Source organism: Argopecten irradians, chromosome 2, assembly GCF_041381155.1.
Source record: "Argopecten irradians isolate NY chromosome 2, Ai_NY, whole genome shotgun sequence".
NCBI classification, from domain to species: Eukaryota; Metazoa; Mollusca; class Bivalvia; order Pectinida; family Pectinidae; genus Argopecten; species Argopecten irradians.
The window spans coordinates 47284673-47297562 of NC_091135.1; the positions used below are offsets into that span (position 1 = coordinate 47284673).

Sequence of the window (12890 nt, forward strand, 5' to 3'; positions counted from 1 at the left end):
TAGGAAAATCACCAACTATTCATTTGAGAATCATGTTGACATTTTACAGCGAATACATGGTTAGAACGGTAGATTTTTTATTGATACTTGGTTTTAATCAGAGGACATAACCCCATAAAATATGAACCCAATATAGGGTTAAAATTGACAAGTAGGTGGGATATTTAAGCTTATTAAATACCCAACTCGGATAAAACCATGTCACAAAATGAATTTCCATTTAAATTACTGATTCCATATAATACCATATAACACAAGCTGATGACAAAGTGCTATATCTTGCTCTTCAAACTTTGTATGCCTATTACCATATATTAGCTATATAACTATGACTACAGAATTCAATCCAGATCATCAGGAAGACCACCAAACATCAGTAATATCCTGAATAGAATACACAGATGCCAAATTTATTTTTTTCTCCATAATAAAATATTGATTAACAAAAAGCAATGAATTACAAACATATTTTATTTTAGTATATAATCTCTTGTTTTTCCCCCTGCTATCCTGATGTAAAACCTCACATTTTTTACCTGTGACAAATGTTATAGAACAAGTAAAAACAAGTCATTCACGATAGAAGTGGCTCTCACCTTGATCCAGTGTTTTAGGTACACATGAATTACCTCCCTTAGTATTGAAATAAAAGAATTTTCATTTAAGTTAAACAAAATTTACTTTTCGGAGCTAGAGATACTGATCGATGTCTATATATATGTAAATGATTTTGCAGTAAAAATATCTTTTGTAACATTGCCTTTGGTGATTGGTTTACAAATTATATAAAACTCTTCTGTAATTACTAGGCACAACATCAAATAACTGTAATGTATAATGAATTCTGAGCCTTAGTTCAACTTTTCTTATCAAACCGGACATAAAAAACATTTAAAGTCCACTTCAGGACCTATTGATTTACATGGTAATTTTTTCACATACATTTCTTGTTTTAGGTTTCATCCAAGAATAAACTTGTTCAAACCATTTACACCTTATGGTATATAAGACAGTAAAGTTTGGGAAGGAAACTCTAGTCCTCGGTTAAATACCAGTTTATAAGTTTGTCTGCTTCTTAAAAACTTCATTCAAACTGCTAGGCAACTTCTTTTCATAATACATATGGTATAGAATCCATGAAATAATAGTTAAATAGAACCTGCATGCAAAAATCTAGATCAGAATGAACAAATCAATAACAAATGAGTATTTGGAAATGATGTCTTTTAAATAAACCAACACAAAAGCTTGTCAACTAAAGGTCGATGCAAGGCATTTAAATATACCTGTCAAGTTATAAGCACATTTAGTTTTTATTTTCAAATAAACTGGAACACAAAAATTCAAACGCATAAAGAACCAGAGATTAAGCCATGTGTGTACAACACATTATTAATGCTATTACAAGAAAAATTCTGGTAAACTGTATATATGACAGGATTCATATTTATAATTCCAACTTCGAAACTAAATTTCAAGCAGATCGAGTTAACTATGCTTGCACCTAGATTGTTGTAGCTTAATTGATAGATGCTCCTTTTTAGCTCATTTTAGGAAAATACCTTTTACCGTATTAGCGGTAAAAATTGTTACAAAGCCCCAGTATGCTTATAAGAGAACCAAAACGCAATTTACGGAAGAAAAACCTCGCGTTATACAATTTCAACCCCTTCTCCAGAAAAGGGGATGGGCGCAGGGGGAGGGGCGTTTACGATGGCGAAAACGATATTAGAAAATTAGGGAATTTGCTTTTTGAAAGAATTTCCAATGGAACTATAGTCCATCATCGTTATCAGCCCTTTGAAAAAATAAGCCTTGACTGTATTGAAAGATAATTAGTGGATGTGTCTTCTCAACTCACAACAAACATGAAGCAATGCATTATATAGAAAAGAAATTGGTAAATCAATACAAAGGCTGCTGATATTTTCAGGTAAACAGATTTTTTATTCTATGTTGTACTAATAATGCTATTGATGCTATAGCATTCATCTCTGGTAGGATACGACAACTGAAGTAATTCATCATGAGACGGCTGCCCAGTACACAGGTTCACTCTGTCTTGTACACAAGGGAGGTCATTGAGAAGATTGATAAGAAAACTAATCTATACAGAGGAATGCATGACAGCTACCATAATGAATTGAAATATAACATACCTTGGTTTTAATCTCCTATGCATCTTTATAACTGATGAAACTCAAAGCTATTGTAACGTTAACACTGTTCAATGTAATTACCAGTTTTTGGCCTTATACATTTATGGTAAAGGTATATTTAACTGTATAAGCTTAATTTGTCTCATCTCAATGGTTTCTACATAATGTGCTACCAGTACTATGATCTTGTCACCCAAAGAGTTGTGAACAATGATCCACCAAAGTACCAAACACCATATATACTACATTGCTGTATCTTTTTTTAGCTTCACAGATTTGGCCAATGATCAGTACCTTACAAAGAAGTAGTACAAATAAATCTAATTTCCCCATTTTCATAATAGCATATTCTTAACCTAGATCTTTTCCATGTTGTCGTATAGCTATAAACTATAATTCAAACTTTCTACTGTTAGGGGCTGCAGTTGCTGAGTGGTTAATTTGTCCTGAAATATTACCATAAGCCTTCCACCTCTGTGTCTAAAATTTGAATCTCAGACTGGGCAGCAATATACTGGTCACCAGACGAAGTTATTGATAAGATTTTCTCAGCAGAATTCTTATTATACTAGATTATCTCCCCCTAGTTTGAAACTTATGGTCTGATAGAATCAGATATATGTTGCAGAGGCAAAACTTATCAAGCCTTATATAAGTTTTTAATTTGATATTCAAGACTGGTGGCCAGTTTACGTTGCCAGGTAGTGACTGCTGGTCGGTGGTTTTTCTCTGGGTTCTCCAGCTTAACTCAAACTACAAACCTGGACGTCCTTAAATGATCCTGTAATATTGACCTTTATTTCTCCTATTGTCGGTACCTTGGCAAATTTGCTGTGAGGAGCTGGATACCTTGGTATTAAGTTTGATAGCTTTAGTCTAGCCATTTTTAACTTTTCTCTCACCTTGACAGATCCGGCAGTGCCTTTGAGTTTACCCTCCAACAGTCCCACCCGTTCATTGGCCTCCTTTTCCAGCTCTTCAACAGTGGACACCAACACGTCATTCTGTTCACTTAGGTCATTAACATAGGCTTGTAGTACCCGCACGCGTGTCTGAAGAAAAAGTCAAACATATTGAAACATATTGCAGTGACCCATGAATGCAATTGACAATTGTAGAGGCAACTGACAAGTATGAAAACAAGCTTAACCATGGTTATGGTGTTGCAAGATAGTCAAATTAGATTATCTTATAACAGAGCTAAACATGTACACTTGAAATTCATTTGTCATGTATAAACGTATCCTTCTTTAGTTTGTTGAGTTTGTTGTTGGTGTAGTTTTAAGTCCTCAACTTGCAATAAATGCTGGATGTTGGCGACACATTCTTAAAAGGAAGTTCATATCATTGTGGGGCAGTGAAAAGTACACTATTCAAAATAATAAAAAAAGAAATTAGGAACCTTGAAATTCTAGAAGCCAACTAATACATTCCATTTAATGAGATTATTGCGCTTTCTCAACTGTATAGTACAGTCATACTTGAACCTTTCAAGCACAATATTTATTTGACGGTGACCCTGTGTATATATGTATTTTACTAAGCTATCAGTGGTATATATATAATGTCATGTAGGGCAGACCTCTCATATTGATATCCTAGCTACTGTAGCTCTTTCAGGATATTATGGTGACACAAAAATTTGAATTAGTTTTCTTGTAAGAGCCCTTTTAATTTTTTTTCTGATTAACATAATTAACATTTAAAAGTGACCCGCATTGGGTGATTGTTGGGTTGTATATTGATAATAATTGACTTTATATAAACTTGATATTATGTTGAACTTCACAACTCGTCTCATACAATCATTGGTACATGATAGAATACAGATTTAATTCAATAAAACAAATACAGTACACTCAACTTTAAATTTACCATGCAACACTGTCATCCTGTATCTACTTGACTATTGATTTGTACAAACATTTCAAGTATTCTATGTTTAGGTATGTTGTAAATCTGCACAGTCTACACCTGGGCCATGATGTGGACAACAACAGCTGGGAAGGTGAAGTGGATAGCTTGACAATCTACCAGCTGTTACCATACGTACAGTACACCAAATCACAATCAATAAATCAACCTAACACATCCTTACACAGATAAACACATCCTTACACAGATAGCATTGTCACAGAGGTGTACTTCAGTAAACAATCCACACCCGTACATAATGCACTAGTGTGTGACAAGGTGACACTATCTATTAACTCTGTCAATTCAAGATCAGTTCAGGATCTTTAATGTGAAACCTAATAGTGACACATTCAGATCCATGCAAAAGATTTATGCTTTCAAAATCTACTTGAAAAATATCAGAAAGATGTTTCGTTATAAATCAAATCCTAAATCACATTGTCCAAATTATGTTAATTTAAGATGTCAGAACCTTAGTTTAAGCTCTTTGTCAAATATTAAAAGTAGAATGGGGTATGTTAACTTTCAACTTGATGTGTGCCATTGATATTTAGTATTCTAAATTTTAAATGATATCTCTACTCACTACTGTCATACACAAGCCTGCTCTTCTGTTTACAATTTGATCATCGTTTCAGAGTTGCAGGTCCATTTATCTGTTATGACAAGAATTTCGTTTTATGCCGTAAAAGATATATTATAATTGACAATTGAAATTAAATGGTAGGCCTATACCTTCTGTGTATCTTCTCCACGTCGCTCAGCATCATCGAGTCGCTGCAACCTGTTCTCATACACTCCTTTGAACTCCCCGAGAAGGTTCTGCATCTGTCCACTCGTCTTCCCACCCGTCACCCTCCCTTGTCCCACTATATCATCCATTTCAGAGGATCTTACTAATTCATCTACTACTCTTTGACTTTGTCTAAATTAAAACATCGTCACCTTCATCAGTAAATCATCAGATCGCCATCCTAAGCAATATTTTCATGATGAGTTGTTGCAAGCTTCATCGGAGCGGAAGACGGCCCTAGTAATCCGACGTCAAACACTCTCTGAAAGCTTTGATTTCATTGGATGATTCTGAAATCACATGGAAAAGTGATCCAATAGTAACACTTCTACTTTTAACTCAATGTTTTGATTTGGCACATGTTAGGATAGCATCAGTTTGGCACTTGAAACGGATTATTTTCTCGCAATTTTAAAACATATATAGACAGTGTCAGCGTATTTTTTCAATGTTTTACCATTAATGTTTAAGATATTAAGGTAAAGAAATGAATTTGCATTGGTAATTATCAACGAACCGAGTGTCCCGGGAAACTGCCGGGACAAGTTTTGACACGACCTTTTTGAGTGTCGACGTCAAAAGTGTTAGTTTCACGCTGTGATGATCAGAGTCAAAGGGCGGAAATAATGGACAGACGTTCTCAAAGGGACTATAGTAGAAAAGTAATATAACAAGACGAACGTAAATGTTTTCTTAGGATTAAGCTGATTAGCTTTTGTTACCTATGGGAAAATACTAAAATACCCGAAAATACTTGAAAAGCCGAAATTAATTTCAGACCATGTCAGTATTAAAGCTTTTGATTATAGCTATTATCTGAGATCTATAGATAATTAATTACAAGTCACAGGTCCGAGGCGAAGGAAAAGTACAGGCCAGTCGCTATATAAACATATTGATAAACAAATATAAATCAAATAATTAATATTATACATGTACATGTGTAGCCGTAATCCATGTGTTGCTCTTCTAAATGTTTTGTAGGCTTACATTGTAGTTGACAAATAAAATTAAGATAATCTTGCACAGAGACATAGATAGTCTATACTGGATTGCAGGAAATGGAAAAAATGACCACTTGAGATCAAAACAGTGATGTTGACTATTTCATGCTATAAATGTAAAAGATCACCGTGTAGTTCTATTTGTTTTAAGGACGACTTCGTTTGCAAACCCTTCGTGTACATGTAACTTCGCGGTGAAACTCATCATTCGTTGCATGTAACAATTGCCGAAATAAAAATAATCATTTCAGCATTTTTTTGCTAAGCCTTATTTGTAACTTAAAAAAGAAAATATATTTGTAATTTCATTTTTTAGTTCAATCTAAATACCAGAAAGTTTTATCAAATAAATGTGATTAAAGATGAAATTTGAGTGCCTAAACATTTGTAATTCCATGTGTGTATAGAAATAGAGAGGAGTATGAAAATATCATGTTCTTTTATTATTATTTCTTAGTTTACTTTTTAACAATTAAAAGCATTGCAAGTTTTGCCCTATAGATGCGCTATTGCAGATATCACTCATACCACTCATACAGTATTTTTAATGGACAAAATAATGACTTTGTAGGGTACTAGGTGCGTTCTGCTAAACAAAATAAAATCTCCTTTTTTTTTTAAAGAAAAAAGAACGGTTTTAGCAACTTTTGCTTAGGTGTTTTCTGATCTAGGCTATAACGTGTACGTTAAAATACGTTATACACGTGTTACTTTTTCTTCATTTAAAGGCCCACTACCTTTCCGAAACGGCTTTTAATTTTTAAAATGGGAATGTAAAACAAGATCGATAATTTTGTAGAGTCTTAAAATTTATTTACTTACCGTTAATACTACTTTATAATCACCTTCTGAACGATTTGATTAAAATAAATAAAATGTTTATTTTCATAACGCGGGTCGTATTATGTTTCCCGCCGTCTTCCTAAATACCGCGCAGTAGTTGACTATCACTGCAACAGACGGCAAAACAACGAATTGACTCTCCGCTGTTTTCATATATTACGCAGGAAATCTTGCACATGTTTGGTGTCGTAACCTTATTTTAGGTCATCGGTATGCATTTTCTGATGTTATTAATTTTTTTAAGAAACCTTTATATTTTGCTCCGGAAAGGTAATGGGCCTTTAATGGAAAACTCATTTTATTTTGAAAATCGTTGATTAGTTTCTTTTCTTAAGTACAATATTATTGGTTAACGTTATTTGATGAAGGACGTTACCAGAAGACTTCAGGGACGCTGATGAGATTTCTCATCTATATGTGCGTCCTTGGTTTGATTGAAGCTGACCAGATTTATAAACACGAGTTGCTTAAAAGATTGACATGGTATTTTCTCTTCCAAAATCTATTGAAAACCATCTGATTTGTGGAAACAATTCAAATGGATAGACAAACATGTACGATACCTTAAAAACATTATTACAACACAAAAGATGTATGGCGCATATCGGCTCGTTTCGACCTAAAAGTGACCGTTTTCAAAATTCAAAAATATAATCAAAATATGAAGGTTCTAAAACATATACTTCACAACTGAAAAATAAATTATCTGATTTGAGAAAAAGTAGCTTGTTAATTGCAATACGTAATTCATTGAATGACCTCAAAGTTGCACCATCATCCGATTTGCGACTTTTGGTGGGGGTTTCCCGCCATAAAATCTACTTTTGACATAGAGCGCATCAGAGGACTAATTTTTACTATGGCTTATTTTATTCAGTGTAGTAAAATACAACCTTAATTCCCAAAAAGTAGTCCTCCGATGCACTCGTGCTGAAAATGAGAAAAACGTGATTGATGAAATATGTTTATGCAATGACGCCCAGATTGCGTATGAATTAATGTAACAAGAAATCAACGTATCAAACATGTGTACTCGAGGAAGTTGAGACGTTTTGTTACATCAAATAGATATTTTGAATTGTGTGATATAATTGAAATAACTAGTAAAGAACGAATTGAAACATTGTCCTTATAATAAACTATACAATTTTTCATATCTCGTATAAATTATAATTTTATTACAATGTATATTCATTTTGTCATGTCAACCCTGATAGGAAAAGTGTCAGTATGGATTAGTAAGTATACATGTAATTAATGCACTTTAAATTCGCAGCGATCACATGTACAAATAAGAAATGTTTATTGCTTATTACGCGAGCAATAAAAAAGACTATTAGTGGCAATCTATTTTGGACATGGGAGACCCAAAAGACGTCAAGTGATATTTTACCTGTAGTGTATTTTAGCTCAAGCAGGAGCAGTGCGCGGCCTAGGCCGTGGCAGGCAGACAGTACCTCTTTTTTGCATTGTGAAATTCTTGGTTTTGCTGCTTTATGTACATAATTATGTACATATAATTATATGTTCATATCGAAACATTCCCATTGAAATCAATTTACATGTTTGTCGGTCCATTTGAATGATTTCCACAACATAATACTGATGATTTTCAATTGATCATGTCAAAGTTGCAGTTCTTATAAGAGTTATTTCCCTTCCGCCCCTTTCCCGATAATAATCGACCATTTCATCCTCCCAACGCGACTACTATTAAATGTATTCCTTTTATCTAAATCCAACTCTCTAGACCGAGTTCTATTATTATTTAAGTCTATAATTCACCCATTGCTTTAAACCAACTTACATTTTCATGTCTAACGATTTTTACGACGATTTAATTCGTTTTTAAGAGTGAAAAAGCTGTACTGTACTTGTGATTAAACGTTCACTGCGATTTATTTTTTTATCGCTCGAGAAATTTGATCTCGAAAATAAGATGGTTTACAACATATTGGTAAGGACTAGAGAAACATATACAAACAATTATTGAAACAATGATTTTATTTTGAGTAAAAATAATACTTCCGGTTGGCACACCTTTCTGATCACCACCGAAACAGTGGTTTGCGGTCGTCATACGCAAGCAGACACAGACAGTCCAGTAAGATCAGTTCATCTTGTAGTTCAACATCATTTTGTAACAACTTGCTTAGCAAAACCCGGAGAATGACCGGATCTTCCAAACCGAAAGCCTTCACGGTCTGTTTGTCCGGTGGAGCGTTCAGGAGACCGTGTTTGTTGACCATGTCCTGTGCAAATTGTGCATGCTTTTCGAGGACGTATCCGAAATTCGCGAGTGTTTTTATAATGTATTCAAACCGACGGGTCATCGCCACTTCTTTTTTAGTGTTAACATTCCCTCGTTCATCCAAAGCCTCTTTACGTATCATTTCCCACATATTTGGAATACTATAACCATAATACCGCTTATGTCGCTCTTTTTCGGGCACGAACGTCTCGGAGAAAACGTACTGAAGGATTCGCCTGTCCAACTGGAATGCAACTTCGCCCACTAGTCTTTTACTGGCCCTGATCTTTGTCAACTTCTGACAGAGGGACTCCGACAGTACGGGCTTATATCCGATCACGCTGTCTACAGGGCGATGAATTACGTCGCTAGTAGCTGCAACAAAAACGAATTGACATTATTACACATTTAATCTAACATTTCTATTGACATAAGAACACAACAATTTTAGTATTATGGCGCTTTAACAGATCTTTATGTTCATTAGATATATTTTTGTTTTCGGAATTCGTAAAATTTCTAGGATTACCTGTGATTTGCGGAGCTGCATAATGCTGGGAATTGCGACTCGGTTCTATGCTATCTGAAGGATAAATCAGAAGACATTTGCGCTAATCAATGAGCTAATGCTATCATGGTATTATAAGAGTATTGGACAATAACGTTAGGGTTAGTACAGTGTGTATAATACCGAAGTAATGATTTTGACATTTAACCATTAGAGCCATATTGATTGTTGCACAGATAGTTTTGTAAGGTTTGTTGGCGTGTTAGATAAGACTTATGAATGGGAAACAGAGAGGATACTTTCTACTTTCTGAATCACAATTCCAAAAAATGTTTTACGCCAAAAGTGCCGACTGAACGAGAAACAAGACCATTTCCTCTTGCCAATAGTGTTCTATTTTAGACGGTTGTTAAATTATGTCAAAGAAATACTTTTTGAAATAAGTTTTTGTCGTTGAAATTCGCGAAGCAAGAAAACTATAAATCGCTGTTCGGGTAAGTTTATACAAGATGCTAACCTGTGTAGGTTTGTGCTTTACCCGGTCTAGCAGGGGTGGACGTGGCTATTGGGTCACCTATTACTTTACGAGCAACACTGGCCGAATTGCCTCTGTACTGATCCGCACCAGGACCAATGCTGGCCGAATTGCCTCTGTACTGATCCGCACCAGGACCAACGCTGACCGAATTGCCTCTGTACTGATCCGCACCAGGACCAACGCTGACCGAATTGCCTCTGTACTGATCCGCACCAGGACCAACGCTGGCCGAATTGCCTTTGTACTGATCCTCACCTCTGTGTTGTTCAGCGCCTGATCCAGACTGGATGCCATGTTCAGACTGGTCACCACCAAAGTGGTGTAAACCTGATGGAACACTTCCGTAACCCTCACTTCCGGTTTGGTTAACATTGCTACTGACTGCCGCACGTCTACACGTATCTCCGTCGCTAGCATTCAATGAAGACCCAGGCATTTCAAAACGAGATTGGTAATGACCAGGACCTGTTGTATCCTCTGTAGCATATTCCCCAGGGACAATCTGTCTTGACAATAAATTTTCAAGACGATCGTCAAAGCTGGATGCTGAATCTGGATACTTTTGTTTTGAGGATCTTTCAGCAATGTTGGTCGGAGAACTGAGACTGCCCTTGTCGATATATGACTGTACGGTGTTTCTAAAACCTGGACTGGTCTTTCTAAAACTTGTTTGATTCTTGTCTATAAGGGACTGTGCAGTGCTTCGAAAATTAGGACTGCCCTTTCGAGCGCTAGAACCGCCTTTGCCTGTCAAAGACTTTACGGTGTTCCGAAAGCTCGGACTGCTCGTCTTGTCCTTAAAAGATTCCCCATTTCCTCCGTTCAATGTACGCTCATCGGTTCCCGGCTGTCCAGTTGATACATAAGGTCGAGATGGAGACCTGTTTCGTGGTACGTGGGACTTGTTTCTTGATGTGCTATGCGGGACGGGACTATGAGAACTATTGCGTCCCTGTGAGGGCGAATCCGGTATAAGAAAAACTGATGGGACATCGTCCATGTATTTTCTCGGGGAATAAGGTCTAGACCCTTGGAGCTGTGACGATCCCGGAATTTTCAAATTTTGTTCGCCCCGTTGCTCAATGGTTTGGTGTTGTGCCGACATATTTGTCTCTAGAGGGTTATTAGATATATCTTTATTGCCATGATCAGTCAAGTCCGATACATTATTACTAGGCTGATTTGGAATTAAGAGCTGAGGTTGACCATGGGTGCTTTGGGCGTTTTGTGGAATCAACACGGATGCTTGCTGATTTGGTGGTATCGATGGAGTTTGTTTTTTACTCTGCTGTATTGGACCCGGTGATATTGGTCTAAAAGGACTGATAGCCGGCGATAACTTGGTATCATTATTGTTCAACATGTCTTTTGTGAGAAAATCTGGAATCAAAAGAAACACTTATAAAATTAAAATGATTGAAAAATTGGTCCGGACTGGTTATCAACAGCGATTAAACTACTAATAACATGTATATTGACGTGATTTTCATTGATTAGTTTGAAGCAAGGCAAAATGAATTGATTATAACAACGAGCCCGAAATATGTCACAATATTGGTAATGTCTTCTGTAATTCAGTTATATCAGTGTCTGCATTATTTAAGCTTTCGCTTTTGGCATTCTTAAGATTTCGAAGGTTGCTGGTCCAAACCTTATTCTAATGGCTATATCTCCGCTATTCTTATATATTAGTAATTAAAATGAAACACCGTAATTTATTATCGATGATTTCTTTTTTGGTCAAAAATCGATTAGATATTCGATATACGCCATTTGCATTAGGGACAGTTACTTACTCTTTGCTTGGCCGGCAATCTGCTCGTCGCTCCAAACTAGTAGACTGGCCAATACATGAGCCGTCCTTAAGGAAGCGTTCTCCCTCATGGATACCAAACATTGTCGGAGATGACGGTTTTCCTCTTGTAGTCGTGAATTCTCTGCTCGGATTACTTCTATTCCCGGCTCCTTGACCAGACTGACACTCTCCGACCGGAAAGCTTGTCCAGAAGTCGGCTGGAACCCTTGACCGGAAGAAGGTAACGTCTGACTTGCCAGATCGTTAGAGTTAAGCGTTTGGAACCTTTCATTCCATACAGACATCTTCATCTGTTGGCATGATGGCTTCGCCGCACTCAACTCTAAACCACGACACAACAACGTATCCACGGAAAAGCCATGACGTCATAGTCACAACAATTAGAACTAAATCTAACTGTGACGTCATAATTGAACTTTGGCTAAAGCAATTTACCTCCTTTTGTACGCCATTTTTAGTGTAAACATTCACCTTATTAATACCGAATCAACAGATGATTCTAAGTAGGTGAATTTTCACTGCAAAGCTCACTCCATTGCGGGAAACACTTAGTTTTTCAGAAATGCGCATATAATATAATTTCTAAGCATTGGCGGCGGTAACTTTTGACTTTTATTCGGATCGAACATAATGATAGAGTTAACTTATAAATCTTTTAAGTCGGTTTTTTTTCAGCGTTATAAGGACAGTGACAAACATTAACAACATTGTCTATTGAAACTCACTTGGTTCTGTGGTCTCCATGTGGATTCATTTTCATTTCCAGTATCTATGCTTCGTATATGCGTATTGTTATTGTCCTCTATAGTCAGAGGACAGTTTGTTAAGGCAGACATAGAAAGTATACTTTATAAGGAAGGAGGGGAAATCCAACAAGTACAATTATAACGCCTTAAACCTTGGCGGGGAATTCGGAGATAACAATAACGTTAACAATGAATAAAGAACAAATGGTATTAGTAGCAGCAAACGAACATGGTGACAATACCGGCTCGGCGACACGACAGTGATTCCGATGAGACTCCGTTAGACGAGTCGACAAGCCTAAGTCTCTCTACGAT

At 36.2% G+C, this 12890-nt stretch overlaps 2 protein-coding genes across 3 annotated transcripts in view; both read right to left on the reverse strand.

Annotated features, from left to right (window-relative positions):
- Positions 1-5126, reverse strand: part of LOC138315733 (uncharacterized) — an 86690-nt gene extending 81564 nt beyond the window's left edge. The window contains 2 exon segments of the mRNA XM_069256977.1: positions 3062-3211; positions 4812-5126. Coding sequence (XP_069113078.1) covers positions 3062-3211; positions 4812-4958 — 297 coding nt within the window. The 5' untranslated portion in view covers positions 4959-5126.
- Positions 5127-8697: 3571 nt separating this feature from the next.
- LOC138315731 (uncharacterized) lies at positions 8698-12208 on the reverse strand. 2 transcript variants are annotated; one of them, XM_069256973.1, is made up of 4 exons: positions 11810-12208; positions 9993-11393; positions 9497-9550; positions 8698-9342 (listed from the first exon to the last, which is right to left on the reverse strand). In XM_069256973.1, exons 1-4 carry the CDS (start codon positions 12117-12119, stop codon positions 8765-8767), a joined length of 2343 nt encoding a protein of 780 aa, XP_069113074.1. In that variant the 5' UTR covers positions 12120-12208; the 3' UTR covers positions 8698-8764. The 2 variants fall into 2 exon arrangements, with proteins under 2 accessions (XP_069113074.1, XP_069113075.1); XM_069256974.1 differs by lacking the exon at positions 9497-9550.
- Between the last annotated feature and the right edge of the window lie 682 nt (positions 12209-12890).